The sequence below is a fragment of the Anopheles moucheti genome, chromosome 3, assembly GCF_943734755.1.
Source record: "Anopheles moucheti chromosome 3, idAnoMoucSN_F20_07, whole genome shotgun sequence".
Lineage (NCBI taxonomy): Eukaryota > Metazoa > Arthropoda > Insecta > Diptera > Culicidae > Anopheles > Anopheles moucheti.
Genome location: NC_069141.1, coordinates 52,831,162 through 52,847,079, shown reverse-complemented (window position 1 = coordinate 52,847,079; position 15,918 = coordinate 52,831,162). Strand labels below are relative to the sequence as shown.

At 43.1% G+C, this 15,918-nt stretch overlaps 5 protein-coding genes across 6 annotated transcripts in view; 3 read left to right on the top strand and 2 right to left on the bottom strand.

Annotated features, from left to right (window-relative positions):
* The first annotated feature begins 875 nt into the window (after positions 1 to 875).
* On the top strand, positions 876 to 1,610 carry LOC128302830 (uncharacterized). The gene is made up of 3 exons (XM_053039677.1): positions 876 to 954; positions 1,023 to 1,187; positions 1,255 to 1,610. The coding sequence occupies exons 1-3, from the start codon at positions 876 to 878 to the stop codon at positions 1,608 to 1,610; spliced, it is 600 nt and encodes a 199-aa protein (XP_052895637.1).
* Positions 1,611 to 2,248: 638 nt separating this feature from the next.
* On the top strand, positions 2,249 to 2,777 carry LOC128302828 (uncharacterized). The gene is made up of 3 exons (XM_053039676.1): positions 2,249 to 2,414; positions 2,475 to 2,663; positions 2,719 to 2,777. Exons 1-3 carry the CDS (start codon positions 2,249 to 2,251, stop codon positions 2,775 to 2,777), a joined length of 414 nt encoding a protein of 137 aa, XP_052895636.1.
* A 117-nt stretch (positions 2,778 to 2,894) lies between these two features.
* LOC128303657 (signal recognition particle 19 kDa protein) lies at positions 2,895 to 3,655 on the bottom strand. Its single transcript, XM_053040695.1, has 2 exons — positions 3,246 to 3,655; positions 2,895 to 3,189 (listed from the first exon to the last, which is right to left on the bottom strand). Exons 1-2 carry the CDS (start codon positions 3,528 to 3,530, stop codon positions 2,971 to 2,973), a joined length of 504 nt encoding a protein of 167 aa, XP_052896655.1. The 5' UTR covers positions 3,531 to 3,655; the 3' UTR covers positions 2,895 to 2,970.
* Positions 3,656 to 4,036: 381 nt separating this feature from the next.
* LOC128301077 (terpene synthase) lies at positions 4,037 to 8,329 on the top strand. 2 transcript variants are annotated; one of them, XM_053037393.1, is made up of 5 exons: positions 4,037 to 4,487; positions 4,586 to 4,740; positions 5,063 to 5,535; positions 5,675 to 5,802; positions 5,914 to 8,329. In XM_053037393.1, the coding sequence occupies exons 1-5, from the start codon at positions 4,407 to 4,409 to the stop codon at positions 6,016 to 6,018; spliced, it is 942 nt and encodes a 313-aa protein (XP_052893353.1). In that variant the 5' UTR covers positions 4,037 to 4,406; the 3' UTR covers positions 6,019 to 8,329. The 2 variants fall into 2 exon arrangements, with proteins under 2 accessions (XP_052893353.1, XP_052893352.1); XM_053037392.1 differs by having other exon boundaries at positions 5,027 to 5,535.
* Positions 8,330 to 8,428: 99 nt separating this feature from the next.
* The window catches only part of LOC128301076 (EGFR adapter protein-like), a 48,544-nt gene continuing 41,054 nt past the window's right edge, over positions 8,429 to 15,918 (bottom strand). The window contains exons 2-4 of the mRNA XM_053037391.1: positions 9,368 to 9,734; positions 8,679 to 9,284; positions 8,429 to 8,602 (exon numbers count right to left, since the gene is read on the bottom strand). Coding sequence (XP_052893351.1) covers positions 8,429 to 8,602; positions 8,679 to 9,284; positions 9,368 to 9,670 — 1,083 coding nt within the window. The 5' untranslated portion in view covers positions 9,671 to 9,734. The remainder of the gene's footprint in view (positions 8,603 to 8,678; positions 9,285 to 9,367; positions 9,735 to 15,918) is intronic.

Below are 15,918 nucleotides of genomic sequence, written 5' to 3'. Positions count from 1 at the left end.
CAGGTGGATCAGTGGTGTCAAGCGTCAACTTTATGGCAAGAAAATTTGAAAAAGAAAGATCAACTTGTTAATTTTCTGACAATAGAGCTTGTGGTACCTTCCGTTTAATTTAATAACTAATCATAAGTTATGCTTAAGATAACTTATTAGAATTATAACAAATAAAAGCTTCCTAATACGTAACAGCTAAGACAATCATAGTAGCATACGCGATTGCATGGAAGGACAATGAAAACGCCGCCATAATATCAAGCTATACGAGTAGGAACTGACAATCGTGCAGCCTGAATAGACTCACCTTGCACCGGTGGGCTGGTCACGTTATTATAATGACACCGGACGATGTTTTCTTCGGCGCTCTACACACGCACAGATATGGCGTCGTAGAACCAAATACGAGGAGGGGGAACCAATTTCACAACGGCATTCACCCTTTAGTCCAAAATTTATCGCTGTATTCAAACCACCCCACGTTCGACGTTACCACATGTTAATATAAAACACCGGTACAAAGAAAGCGTTTGTCTTTTAGAAAGCCCTGCCGGGTCCACATCTAGTCAGCTTCGGAATGTTACCACCAGGTAAGAACGTTTTTACAACAGCCAAGCGAGAATGGTTGCAGCTGATAGTGTGTTGTTCTCTTTTGCAACCTTGACTCTATTCAGCTGTGCATATTTTTAATAGGTCGCACTTGGTGGAAAAGTTTGAGTTGGTCAAAACAAAAAGTATAAACCTTCTACCCAGTAAGTACCCTCGGTTTGCAAGTCTAAACATTCCAAGCGGCAACGGTGATAAGTTCCGCGGAAAAACGGCACGCCGAACGTGAGGAAATTGTGCCGGTTGATCATTTACTCCACAACCAACGAACGATCACAATGCACCAACAGCGACAGCGTTTGTTTCTCGCACTAGTCGGAACGGCTGTACTACTCTTAGGGTCGGTACATGTGGACGGTAAGTGAACCATCGTGAAAGTTTCGTGAAATGAGAAACCATTTAACATGATCTTCTGTACTTTGCAGTGGTCACATCGGCATCCATTTATGCGCCCGATTTCAACGACAGCAGTGCACACTTCCTCGATCAACAGCGGTCTTGCCGAGATCTGTGCAGCTTCTGTCCAACGTGCAATGGGTTCTACTGTGGTGAAGAGTGTATCTGTGAATGTAGTCAGGATCCGACTGAACGTAAGCAATCCGTCATCCGTTCCCGACCGTATGGTTTTAAAATGTTGTCTCTTGTCTTTCTGTTTAGACGCCAAATGTATCGATCTGATTAAGGCCAACAGTGAACAGCTCGGACTGGTGTACGACCTCTTCATCCAGATGCCACAGAAACGAACCACCCGGGCACGGTTCGGACGGCGAGCACAACAGCCGATAGAGAAAGACACCCCTGGAAGAGTTGGATTTCATAAGATCTTGTTCTCCAACTTTGCCTCTAAACGTGTCGAAGACACCAAACTGAAGACTGAAGATCCGGCGCAGTTCACCAGCACGATGACGGTAAAAGGCACGAGTGAAAGTGTCGTGTCTGTGACACGGCCAACCAGCAAGAATCCCATGGAAAAGCATGAAATTGTGGATCCTTCTCATACGAGTAGAACATAAAACAGTTGATTAGGGATGTGTTAAGGAAGCACTCATGAAAATGTATAATATTATACGATAAAATGCTGCTGAAGTCCTATAATGTGGACTTTAAACTTTAAGCATGTTATGGCTCCCTAGTGTTATGATTAATTTTTATAATTAAGAAATAAAAGTCTGCAGTTACTGGCACACAAATACAAAAGAAAGTCCACTAACTCTTCGTGTTCTTGTGTTTTATCTTCGGAATGCTTTATGTAACACAACAATTAATAAACTTTGCTGAACATTATTTTTAATAGTTGTAAAAGCTAGTTATCTCACCCGAAGCGGTATGCACCTGTCCACAAAGAACAAATGATGTGCTGTGGGTATTCTTCTGCAGTAACTTAACAATATAGAGGAATTCATTTATTCGAATCTAATTAAAAATAGGTCGACCTGGCTAAAACTTTCTCAAAGACACGTCCTATTAAGTCCAGATAACATTCTAACAACATACCGGAAGAAGTGCAACCCAAACGGTACCCAACAGATTGATAAACAGACGGCTAATCGGAAGCACGTTTTAGATTACACGTATTAACGGGTATAAAATGAGCCTGATGATACAAGTTCTAGCTCGTTGTTGCTTAACCTACGGGGTGCATAGAAACGAGATGGGTTTCAATCGCGTATTACTTACCTTTTCGCTTGTGACGGTGCTTTGGCTCAATGTCGGATGTGGACTACCGACCAAAAGTGCAACGGACGACACAGATGCTGCCACTAATGCAGAGGATGATTACAATCCGCAATGTCTACCTTTGGACTACTTCGAAAAAGGTGATTAATTTTGAAATTTAATACACTCTCCGTTCTATCATGACTTTCCGTTTGCGGTAGGTCAATCCGAGGAAACAAGAGTAAAGCGTGACGATGAAGCTGCGGATGCAACATCAACGAATAATGAGGAAGATGAATTGGTCGCTCAACCGGGCTTCGTTGCACCTGCCAGAAGACGACGGCCCTGTTTGGGCAGACGGAGAAACTTTACGAAAGATTGTGGTCCACTTCCAAGGGTACGTTACGATTGTGAGCGCAACTTTCGCTTTGAATGGTTCTAATGAATCTTAATGCTTCTTTATAGGCGTACCAAGTAAAGAATTTTGTTATGGCATCTCCACCACCGATGCGGAGGAGGTTTAGACCGCTCAGACCGGGCATTTAAAAAAAAGATCTCAATGGAATAAAATTAATTTTCTCTTTCACTTTCGTAGTATTATAAAATACATGCGATCACAATTCAAGCTGACGAGTTTTTTTCATTTATTGCCCTGCCATTACACATTCAGCGCAATTTATTTTGCGCTAGCTCATCTACCTCACTTGCCTGTATTGTTTATCGACGTTTTCCTTTGCCCTTCTTTTGCGAATGTCCAGCACTGGAGGATGCAGCGGCCTGCGATTGTTCGGGTGCTTTCGACTGTCTACTTTTCAACATCGGTATAGTCTTACCTAGATGCATCAGTAAACTGTCCCTTGAGGCATATTCCGAGTTTAATGGTGTGCCATCGTCGCTACGAAGCTGTACACGAATTCGGCCTCGGCATTGCAGTTCCTGGAAGAAAGGCATACTTTTTTTAACAGTCCCTTTATTTGTCTATCCGGACATACCCTGCTACGCTCTCGCGGATACTGTTTCAACTCCACCAGCACGTTCATGTTCAATGCCTGTAGTACATCTCGTATTTCCTGCGGTGATGGATCATCCACGCAGCACTGTTTTGGGATTCGGCGACCTTCCTGTCTTGTTTTCTTACGATTGATGTACGCAGGATAGATGCAAACCCATCGCTCGCGGTCGCTGTGCTTCTTGTCGGGAGACCACGGTGCTAGGGGCGGTGGGCCAGCCATCCGCGAACCTCCAGGATGTCCGGGATGAGCGTGCATCGCAGCCATTACGGTATTGCTTAGTTTAAACGGAACTATTAGGGAAATATTTCGGAAGACCTGGCGCGAATACGATCGTTCTCACGTTTACGTTCAAGAAAAACAACATTCGAAAACACTTCCCCTGACACGTCGTCGGCAATTATTTCAGCGCACGTTACTGAAGGCATGCTCAATGACAACAAACCTCCCTTCAGAAAGGGCTATTTGAAAGCGAGTTTTTAAAAATCGACAGTGCAATCGCTTCGGCAATTACATTGCGGTGATTAATAGACGAAATATTAATGATGTCGATTTAACAGTTTAGTTTTAAACATCAATTCACCATAAATTAAAAATTAAATATTTGAAACAATCTATTCGAGTCTTGAGCTAGATGATATAGATACACAAGTGACAGTACTACTGTCAAATCAATATGGCTGTTAATCAAAACAAACATTTGTTCAGGTGTTTTGTACAAGTATTATCAAAACTTTATGAAAATGCCTGTTAAACTAACAAAGTAGAGCGTATCAAACTACATCAATTACTACAAAGTATGTTTATGAGTAAGTGGAATTAGTATTTGACAATCTGGATTGCAGCACAGTCAGCCATCAAGTTTGAGAAGAAAAATTATCGACCCGATCGGAAGAAAAAAAACTAAATTATCTCCACTGCGGACTACTGCAGACCGCAGGGAAGGATTCGCTCGGTATGCGAACGGAGTGCGCGAGTGTGCAGCAGTTATCGATCGGAGAAACTCTAGTAGCGTGATTTTAAACTGGCACAGCACCTAGTATCGGAAGCAACACCTTGGCGTGTGGAGGTCGATCGTAAAAAAAGCGTTTACACGCGTGCAATTACAGACCCGTGTTGTGTGTGGTATCCTTGAGATCAACAATGTCGTCGTTCAATATGAATGAATTCAACGAAATTCTGGACAAGTGTCGTGATAAATCATCTCAAAAAGAACAGGATGAGGTGAATGTGGCTTTCGAATTGGCTTCTGGCTAAGAATGCCCCTTTCCCGTAAGAACAAAACGGCTAATGTGTTCTTTGTTTTCTGTGTTTATCATCAGACATTGCTGCAACCGTTCTCATACATCCAGCAAATTCCTGGCAAGCAGGTTCGCTCGAAACTAGCGCTAGCGATAAACCATTGGCTATCCATTCCCAACGACAAACTGGCCGCGATAAGTGAGATAGTCCAAATGCTGCACAATTCTAGTCTGCTGTAAGTACCGTTCGTCATGCTGACTCATATCCGTACGCTGCTTGTTCGTGCCGCGGGGAGAATTGTTTACGCCACTAAAGTGCGGTTGATGAGGACCAGCACTGTCAGCATGTTGTTTGTTTATGTTGAAGCAAATGGCATCCTACCGCACCGCATGCTTCACAGTTAAGCTTCACAATCATACTAATATACTGTGTCTTGTATCTTTCCATCCCGTCTAATCCACTCCCCACCCAATCCCAACTGGTGTCCCCCGTTCGATGTTTTCTCGATGTTCTATTTCCAGCATCGACGATATCGAAGACAATTCTATCCTCCGCAGAGGTATCCCGGTGGCGCACAAAATCTACGGCGTAGCGAGCACCATTAATGCGGCCAATTATGTCCTATTTTTGGCCCTGGAAAAGGTGCAGCAGCTCGGTCATCCGGACGCGACCCTCGTCTACACGGAGCAGTTGCTGGAGCTGCACCGGGGCCAGGGTATGGAAATCTACTGGCGCGACAATTTCGCCTGTCCCACCGAGTCCGAATACAAGCAGATGACGATTCGTAAGACGGGCGGACTGTTCATGCTTGCAATCCGGCTGATGCAGCTGTTCAGTGACAATCGAACAGATTTCAACAAACTTACGGCAATACTGGGCCTGTACTTCCAAATACGGGACGACTATTGCAACCTTAGCATGAAGGAGTACTCAGAAAACAAAAGCTACTGTGAGGATTTAACGGAGGGAAAATTTAGCTTCCCGATCATTCACGCGGTACAGACGCAAAAGTACGATAAGCAAGTTTTACGTGAGTATTAAATGTCGGTGGTGGAAAAGTTTGGTACTCTGCCAAATAAACCCTCTACCGATATGGTGCTGGTGTTCGTGGCTGTTCATTACCTGAAACGAATAATTTATTCCGTCCCCTTTCCCTCCGTTGCATACAGATATTTTACGCCAACGAACGCGCGATGTAGAGGTCAAGAGGTATTGCATTTCGTTGCTGGAAAAGTTGGGCAGTTTTCAGTATACTCGTGACGTACTTGACGCACTCGACAAAGAGGCTCGCAAAGAGGTAAGGGAGAAATGCGGAATGCAATATGTGTCGTGGCACAGTTTAAAGAACCAGAGCAACAACAACAAAAATAACAACCCGTATCGCTAATGTTTGATTATCGATTTGCAGGTGAAAAGTCTTGGACCAAATCCAATTATGGAGGCACTATTAAACGATTTGCTTAGTTGGAAACAACTCGCCGACATAGGGGACGATGAAACGAAACAATCGTAAGCGTGCAGCGGTCGAACAGTTTTCCCAGATTTTCGTATCACTGGTATGCGTTGCTCTCGTGGAAAGGGATAAACATATTCGACTTAAGCAAATGAAAACAGAGCCAGATTCGATATTAGCGTACACTACGCTTACGGGTTGAGGATTTGAGTGTGAGCGACAATAATTAGGAATTCAGGTTATTATTTTTATTTCCATTTGGTGATTATTCGTCAACACGTTTGCTTATCGTGCAAATTTGGTGCAACTAATGGTGTGCTGTGTCACTGCAACACTACTATAAGCACTTGGCTGCAGTTTGGTTATTGTAGCATATTGTAGGTTCTAAGAGTACATTGCGCATGTTTTTTCTGTATGTTGGTGCAGCTCTTTCTTAATTCAAGAACCTTCACTCTATAGTATAGTGCGAGCCATGCCTTTAGCTTTAGGAAGATCTTGCTCTAAATCGAACCATAGTTTGATATCGAATGAATACTGTTGCTTTCACTCGTTAGGAAATGTATTGCCAATCAATGTTTCTTTCCTCGCAATGCAATGATCCATGTTTCTTTCTAGACGTGCTGTACATATAAGTTTATTTCGTTCCGTAGCGTTCCAATCAGCTATCGCTGCAAAGACTGTAAAGGGGCACCTGTGTACCATAAACAGACGATCGGTGACGGCACGGTCAGCACATGGTTTATACTATTAGTTTATTTTGATTATGGCTGGTTTTTGTTTTATTTAAGATCCATACAAAGATTTCGTTTGTGGGTGTGTGTGTGTGTGTTTTTGCACAACTGTAGAAGGGCCAGAGAGGATATACGAAGAATAGAAGGCTTCTATAGCAAGAATTTAGTAAAGCTTCTGTGTGATTACCTGCTACCTGCAAATCGTTCAGCTGTTACGCTATTACGCTCAATGATGCTAGCTACGTGTGTTCCAACGAAATGTATTTAATTGAACGAAACATTGCTGTCAACTGAACAACAAACGAAGATTAGGTTAACAAAAAAGCGCTAAATGGATTGCACTCCCTTAGTTTGAGGCATTTAATAGCAGCTGTTTGCAAACGTTCGTAAATTTAAAACAAGTCATCCTAAATATCTGCACCGGTGTGTGCAAACAGTAAAGTCTTCCGGAAGAAACGTTATTCTTCGTATACAATTGAATAGAATTATGTTTTTTAGAAGCTCACGCGGTAAAAGATGAAAACAAAACGAACAAAAAATCACACAAAAAAAGCATTACGCGGCAGAATAGTGGAATCTTTCCTTCTCTAGTACCTTCCATTGGCTAGAAGGAAGAAAAAATCCCCTACACATGCTTGGCTTTTAAAAAAAACCTACAGCTCAAACTATGATCCTATGAGCGATGCTAGTCGCATGCGTGTCCGTAACAACGAAGGTGATTGACAATAAGTACGCCCGTATGTGCGTGCGTTTTGTGTGAAAGAAGAAATTTAAACATTATAAAATCTTTGCTATACCTTTGCCTCTGCCATGCCATGCCCAGAAGCCCAAAGCTTAATAACGAGGGCGGTCGTTTTCCAATCCCGTGCTACGAGCATATCTCATTAATCTCTACCATCGTACAATTAAAAATACATATTTAAATAATGCACTCATTCTCCCATAACTGGTACGCAGTTAAGCCTTTTTTGGTATTTTAATTCACATATTCAATCTTTTCCTCTGTGTCGTCTTTTTCACTTCTTACTTCACTATCAAACTTGTTATTATGTTATATTGCTGTAACGCTTAACTGTTTTTCCTTCATTATGTCGGTAATATTTGTCTACAATTGCGGGAGAATTCCGCATCAACCTTGTCTCGATGTATTAGCGTAAACTGCTTGTCCCTTAATGTTAGTGCTTCATTTTACACCACCTTTACTCTAGCTGCATTTTACGCCATTCGCGTTACTATCACTTTCAACCTGTCCGGAAGCGTTCAATCGTGTTCTTCGAGCTGCTTTTGACTAGGGTTTAATTTTGTATGGTTTAAACCGATTCACACACGGTCTCCAATTAGTTTCAAATTCACAATTGACAGAATTCCTATCCTATTCTATAAAGTTTCGAAAGTTCCAGAAAATGATTCGCTTTTTTTATTCGTTTTGAGGGAGAATAGTGCAAGAAAATATTAAAATTCTAGCTAAATCAGACAATTTACTGCCGTAACTTACTCACTACTAGTTCCGGATCGGGTGTAGTGCGTTCAAAGCATGCTCAGAAACTAGAAACAAAAACAATCTCCAAAAAAGATAGCCAGAAATGTTTGAATGTTTCTTTTCGTGGCTGATAGAGCGTTGATGTAGAACGAAACGAATAAATCCAAAAAAACATATCGCTTCATTCCCTCGGTGTGGTGTGAGTTAATGCAAGTAGAACCGTACAAGCGGGCAGAAAGAAACATCTCCCCGATCTCTATCACTCGGTAATCATGTTCTGGAAGTCGTTCAGCGAACCGTATGTTTCCGGATCTTCCTGCCGGTGGACGATCTGCGGTGGTCTTGGTAGTGCGAGCGGAACGGGCAGCAGCTCTGGCATCACCGAATGATGCGTTATCAGTGCCCTTAGGGAGGTAAACTCTTTCGTAAAACCCTGCAACGAGAAGAACAAACGACCGCGTTAAATGAGCCAAACCACCCGGGAACGGTCAGATTAGACCTAGACGCACCTTTATTTTGTACCCCCGTATCGTCCTTAGAATTAGATAGTGTGCCACCTTCGGTGCCGGTGGCGGTACACGTAGCGACAGCGCAAAGCATCCCGGTTTGGTGGTGCTTTGGCGCACAAGGAAGGCACCCGGCGTTTGGCGCGACAGGACTTCGAGCGAAATTTCGCGTGGTATGCCCGCCTGGAACCAGGGCGCTCCTTTCAGTTCGTGCTGTTCCTTCAGGCTGAGACTGTCGTTCCGTAGCGGGACAGCCGGTGGGTAGAGCAGGGTTGTTGCCGTATGATTGTACCGAGGACCTCCGGCATCGAGCAGAACGCTCGAGCCAGCAGCTAGAGATGGTCCGGATGACAGTGGACTTCGAATGGTGCTACTTCCAGCGATCATCGTTGTTACTGCCGTGGAGGTGGCGCTCGATCCGGACAGCTTGCTGGTAAACACAGTCGTCGAGAGGGTCGTTTCGGCCGTATCCGCACATATACCTTCGTTCACGTACCCATCCGAGATGGTCTGAGACGAGCTGGACGAGCTCGATGGAGACGATGAACTGTGGACGAGCGGTCTGCTATCTTCAGCCGTCCGTAGAATACCCATCGTAAGTCGTTTTACCTACAATTACAAACAAGAGGGTTCCTTAAGATCTTTCTACAACCATACGCTAATGGAATTGACCAATTCCAATCCTGCCTTACCAGAGGTGGCTTTTCGGTTAGTTTGCGGCAGGTATTCAATTCCGTCGGTGAGTTTTCCTCCTCGGAGCTGTTGGTCGTACGCGGCACATCCAGCAGATTGTTGGTGGTACGGTGGAAGAACACGGTCGTCCCCACGCTACCGCCCGTCCCTCCCGTTCCGCTGCAGATGGTGGCCTTGGCCGTGCGGGAGGTGGGAGTGCTGCTGGTCGATAATGGTGTCGCCGTTCCCATGCCCCCCATCAACCGGGGTAGATTGTTTGGTGTTGTTTCGATCTGGTTACTATTGATGGCGGTACAGTTCATATTGTGGGTTCGCACTCACATCACATCACCTGCAGCATGCTATCGATTGATGGGATGGTACAAACTGTGGGCAAAATGAGAAAGGAAAATACCAATCAATATCATCTTCGTTGTGGCATAATGAGCATCATGAAATGCTCTAAAATTGAATGTTAATGCTAAAATAAGTGGTGCCGTGACCAGGAATACATGGGTTATTACGGTACAATGACGTAGGGTCGTAACCACAAGACGATCAAGGCGTAGTGATCAAGACAGAGAGGTATAAAGTACGTCTAGAATCTTTTGTCTGAATAAAGAAGGAAATTAAACCGGTAGCGGAACAACACCTCCGTGAAGATGAGCACCACGTGTTTCAACCAGCCCACGTGGCAAATGTGGTCGAAGCCGAATATTGAGACAACTTAATTATCAGCTTTCTGGACAAAAGAGTTTTTTTGTTCGGCACTGTGGGAATGCAAGATCACCACCTAATTTTTAACGAAATACATGCAAGTGTAACATGCCTCACGTTCTAAAAACGTTCGAAGCTCGTAAAGCGTCTATTATTTCTAGAGAAATAAAATCAAACAAAAAATATTCCCATTTTCCTCAACATATTGTCAATGTTTATCGAAAAGTGTATTATTTTTATATTATATTCTATATTACAAACTCCGTAAAGAGAGCACCATGTTTCTCAAAAACCAAAATCCACTGATCAGGCCACCTTGCAGCCACGGCTCATTGTTACAATTGGTTCATTTAGCACGATTGGCTACTACCGGCACGATCCGCATGTCACTGCTGGTCATTTGCTGAACCCTCCTCGCTAAAGACCCCCCCAAGTCTAGAGCCACCCCCAAGTGGGTAATGCCTGCTTTTTCGCAAAAACCGGTAACCGGTAAGGAAGGAACTACTTTGCCCCGTCTCGAGACAGGCTTGCCGGTAGTTCGATTCATCAATCATAATTATCAACGGAAACTGGAAAAAAAACGTAGCCAATGACTCTTGACACTGTGCTCTCAGTGAAACAAAACACACACAATCGAATTGGCCACACTGGGTTGAGATTGGCAGCGAACGGATGGATATGGTTTTCCTGTGCGTACTCTTACGTACCTTCGTGCCCGATTAGCGATTGTGCCATTTAGTTAGTGACAGGCGGAAGAAAAGTGAGTTTTCTTCGTGCACCGGATTGTGGTGAGGGAGAATTAGCCACCCCGTTCCCATTAGTACGTCACAGTGAAATGGAATAGCAGGTTGGAAATGGATCCTTCAGGAACTAACCCAATGCACGAGTAGCAAGCCAGTTCATTAGGCGCTGACTGGATCACTTAGCTGTGGGCTAATATAAATGACTTCAAACGACCATATCTGTGCTGCGTCAGCTCTTGAAGGGCACTCACGTTAATTGGATTAATGCTCCGCTGGCAGAAGAAAATGCTTGCGATGATTTACACGTCGGGGTTTTGTATGGAGAAATGGTGAAATGGTGAAATTTCTAAGTGTTTAACATTGATTCAATTATATTTCAAACTTTTTAGGCTTTAAACGAATATAACATCACTGAGTTTGAAGCAATTATTATAGCTTCACCTAACGCAAAGTCAACGACACCATGTAAATTTTGTCATGTAATTTATTAAATTGAATTTCGATTGCACTTGCTTCGTACTACAAATTCTGCATTTGGCGTACGGTTTTAGACGTTGTTCAGACATCCAAGAGGCACCGAAATGATCGTATTTCGCTGGAAGCGCTATTGCCAATCAAATGCCAATCAGTTATTCGCCACGCTACATAGCAAACTCCAATTGATTTCAAGCATTGTAAGGCGCCCACGGTACGATAAAGGCCATCCTTTTAGTTGCCTTTTTTTCGTATCTTCGTTCGTTTCCCAAAATCAGCGATATCAAACGAAGACGAAAGTCCTGGTCCAGGACGAACGTGTCAGAATTCCCCAAAGTGCACGGCCCTTCAACGTGCGTCCCGGGGCGTTAATGGTATTAATTTATTCGCTTCCCGTTTTGCGAATATCTGGTGCAGAATTCATTACTTAGCGAGAGTGTTTTCCCGGCTCGGACCCCAGCGCAGGCAAAAGTGCAGCGAAGCGGTGAATCGCCGCACGAAGGCGCACGAAGTCCTTGATATGCAGAAGATGCCACCGCCGCACATCGCCTAACGTTGGGAAGCTCTCCTTTTATGTGCAAACCATTGGACACGATGGTGTCATTAATTAAAATGAAACAATGGGGTGCAAAATTCTCACACCACAAGCCGCGGATTGTTATCCTTGCAAGCTCGTATCTCGCTCGTTAAAGAATGCATTTCGGTCCGAGCAGTGTAAACATTGCAACGACTTTAGCGCCGAAAAGCTCCACCCGATCCGGTGGAGATGGTGGAGTTTTAATTTTAATTCGCTGATTATTTAACTAATTGATGGTGACGGGGAAAAAAAATACAACGCACCGAGTAGCGGCCACCGGGTGACATCCGAAAGCTGCACAATGGAGGGAATGTAAAATAAATCGAGCACCGGGACAAATTGAATCATGTAGCTAATTGCGGTATTAGCTAAACTTGTTGGTCCAACCACTTTTCGGGCGCTTTTATTCATTTGCCTTTGCTGAAGGATGCCGTAAAGTGGATGGGTTTATGGGTTGCATCTAGATTCCAGCCAAGACCAACAGGAGGAAAAAGTCCAACAAAAACTTCTGAATCTTCACCTACTTCACCCACGAGCAGAGTTGGGTGCTGGGAATGGAGGATGACCCCATTGGGTTTGGATGGAAACTAATTTAAAGTTTCTTTAGTTTTGGAGTGGATGTACACTTTCCTCCGTGTTCTGTTTCCCCGTTGCTCTAACCCCGCTGTAATAGTTACCTTCCCAAGCGTCGGTAAACCCGGTAAGCTGAGAATTCTCCCCGGAGCGTTTTCCTTTTGTACCGGTTGTTTTCGGTATCCCTTTAACCGTCAGTAGTAGCAGCAACAAAATTGCACTTGCTGCAAAAGTTGGAATGTTCTGATGCACCGATGATTCAATTGGTAATACCTAAAGAGCCCAACTACCAGAGCTTCCTTCCGATAGCAGCGTACTCCGGTGGTAAGATACGGAAGACTCTTTAGAGATATCAAATTAATTTGATCATAAATTTCCTCCCAACCGGTACCGACACTCCGGTTGCCTTGGCAACGCTTTGTCAACCATCCCTGACGACAGACGCTCGTGAAATGTTCAATGCCCACAAGATGCTTCTGCAGTACACACGTTCAACCACTGGGGACGCTTGTTTCCCGTGCGAAAAGAAAGGCCCAAACGAGAAGAATGCTCCCTGGGAACAGTGTTCCTACCGGTGCAAGAAAACATCGTATCCTCGCGTACCTTCCGGTGTCCGTTGGAACATATTTGACACGTCCTGTTTTTACCTTGCGCTTCGGAACAAGCTAAACGACTCACCGTCCGACAAAGTGCTCCAACAACTCGGGCGACTCCATTGTGTTTGTGTCATGGTGGGTGGAAAAGCTCCACCATCGAGGATGCTTGGAGCGGGATTGGTCGACATTGCTGGATCAGCATTTGTTCGAGCATTTGTTTCCCTCTGACCTACTGGCCATATTTTCGCAACACCGAATCGGAATCATGTAATAGATGTAACATGCAGACATTCTTTGAGTGGCTGTGTGTGCTTTTTTTCACTTTGCTTTTCGGATCCTAGCTCCCGTTCCTGTTCCAGCTGACGCTTTAGCGTGACAATGCAACATTCGAACTCATCCGCACCGGATGCAAACACTAGGGGTTGAATAATTTTGCATAATAAATGCATTCCGTTCTGTTTGCTTGTTTTGAACGAGTCTGTGCAGAGTCTGAGAAAGGATACATGCCATTGCGCCATCGTCGAAGGTAACGACGTACGGTTGATGGAATTAAAAACGATATTTTTCAAATTTAAAATGTAATTGCTGCTCGCCGGGCAACGCTATCGGTACGGAGAGAAAATGATTTAATTCGTGTCGATTATGGAGTGGAAGCTGAATATTTAATTAAACCATTCCTCGACGGGATACGAAAATCGTTACCATAATCACATTTCCTTTGTCATGTTTTCAAACTTCAATAGAGCAAAGACAGCTGAACCAATTCACATTGAATAACCATCGGAGCTTTAGTTTCCGTTGTTAAACAAATGTTCGTAACAACTGTGAATGGCAATGGAAATCTAAATAATATCAACTATAGGACACTTTTCATTCTTGAGTTTTAAAGTGTATGATTAGCGTAACATTATTAAGTTTAGTGTAACAAATTTATGTAATATAAATAATAGGACTTTGAATAGCGTATGCATTAATAAAGGCTAAATATAAGAGATTATTCAAAAGAGTTCCTTGCCACCTACAGGAGAACTCAGTACCGTTCCGAGCTTTATAACTATCACAACTAAAAGTTTACAACTTTATGACTGAATTTGCGATGGTTATAAAGACAACAGTAAAGTAATTTATTTTGAGGATATTGTTCAAAATGTAAGCGTTACCCCAGCGCCAAGAAGTTTTAGGAGGCAATTCAAGCAAGAAGGGAATTCGTTTCTATCCAACATCAGTGCAGCAGAATCTAACGATGAAGATCGAAGCCAAATTGTTCCCTGCATTCTCTCTTAAAGTTAAGATAATTTTTATCGTTAAAATAGTTAATTATATTTATATGTAATGATATAATTATTTTATATTTTCCAAGACCATCAATTCCATAATGGCACTTCGAAGCGATGAAAAACATTTTTTAAGGCAAACCTTAATCAAAGAGAATCAAATTCAATTAATTCTCAATACGTTATTTGGGAGTCAATTCCACGAGCTGTTATCATTTTTCTAAGATAATTCTGACAAAGTAGGCGAATAAGTAAGCTTTTCCTGAAAGCTTATTGATATGTGATTCAAGCGTTTAATATTACTTATTTTTGACATTTTTTTGTTCATTATCATTTCAAATCTATCCATTTTTTAATGCTTTTCATAAACTTTAATACAATTTAATTATACTCAGTGAAAGGTAATACAGTGTTATGCTACTATTGTGGTTTAATTATCTCTCTCTTTCTCTCTCTCTCCTTTCTTGGCGTATCGACTTACTAGGTCATGTCTGCCATTTATGGCTTACTATATTTATTTTACCACGTAGCCGGATAGTCAGTCCTTGCTACGGAGGATTGGTTCGGATGAGTTATTCACTTCTTTTTTACAAGCTATAAATTCTTCACTGATGAAATTGAACTCTTGGCAAGAAAAGCCCAAATTTATCTCCATTCTATGAAGCAGATTGTTTAACCTTCTTTTTGACAGGGTTCATTACTATATTACGTACTAATTGAGTGCATTTACATTCCTGTCATTAATGTCGATAGTATATCACCGAGAATTGATTATAAAACAAATGCATACCATCGAACGTGATATTTCTGAAACTGTTTGCAATATATTCGCTGAGCTTTTCATCAAATGTTTTTTTGCCATCTCAACAGATGAGCCAAGGGCAAACCATTTTTACATTTCCCCCTGTTTTGACGCGTACTCACACACTCCCTCGGCAGGAATATTCGAATAAACCGTACAAATATTACTACACAACCCGATGCGATCCAACGAGCTCCACGAACCCATTCGTAAAAGTAAACATCGACGCAACCGGTTAAGCTATGGCCGCGTGCTCAGCGAAATTGATTGCAATCCTGGTACGTGATTTATCTGCCGATAGGCTGGTTCCAATGTTTCAACCAGCGTTTGTGTTTCATTTCCGGCCGCTGGTTTGTTTCAAATATATCTTTTCCAATTTCTGCCTTTTGCAATCCGTGCCCTATACTTGATCACATCAATGAAAACATCACCCTCAGCTCGAGCGCATAACTCATGTTTTACCTCATCACACGGTGGTTAAGAGCAGCGGCACGTGTGGTGTGGGGCGTGTGTGTTGGTGGGTCAATCGGTTGGAAAAACCAATTCACCGAAACACATTCCGCATCTGCCCGAATATCCATCCAGTTACCCATTATTGATTCAATTCAAATATTTTTATGCGTGCCCGTTCCGTTTCCTCCTTTCCTCCTGGTCGATCGGCTACCGCTCGACCCCGACTGCTGATATGTGGTGCACCTGACAATCGTGTGGGATCGCATAAGACTGCGTGCGTGCGTGCGTGGTTTGAAATCATTTACCAGATGAACAAAACCATGCGTGTTCCCTCTCTGTCTTGCCTCTGTCGAACGGCGCCC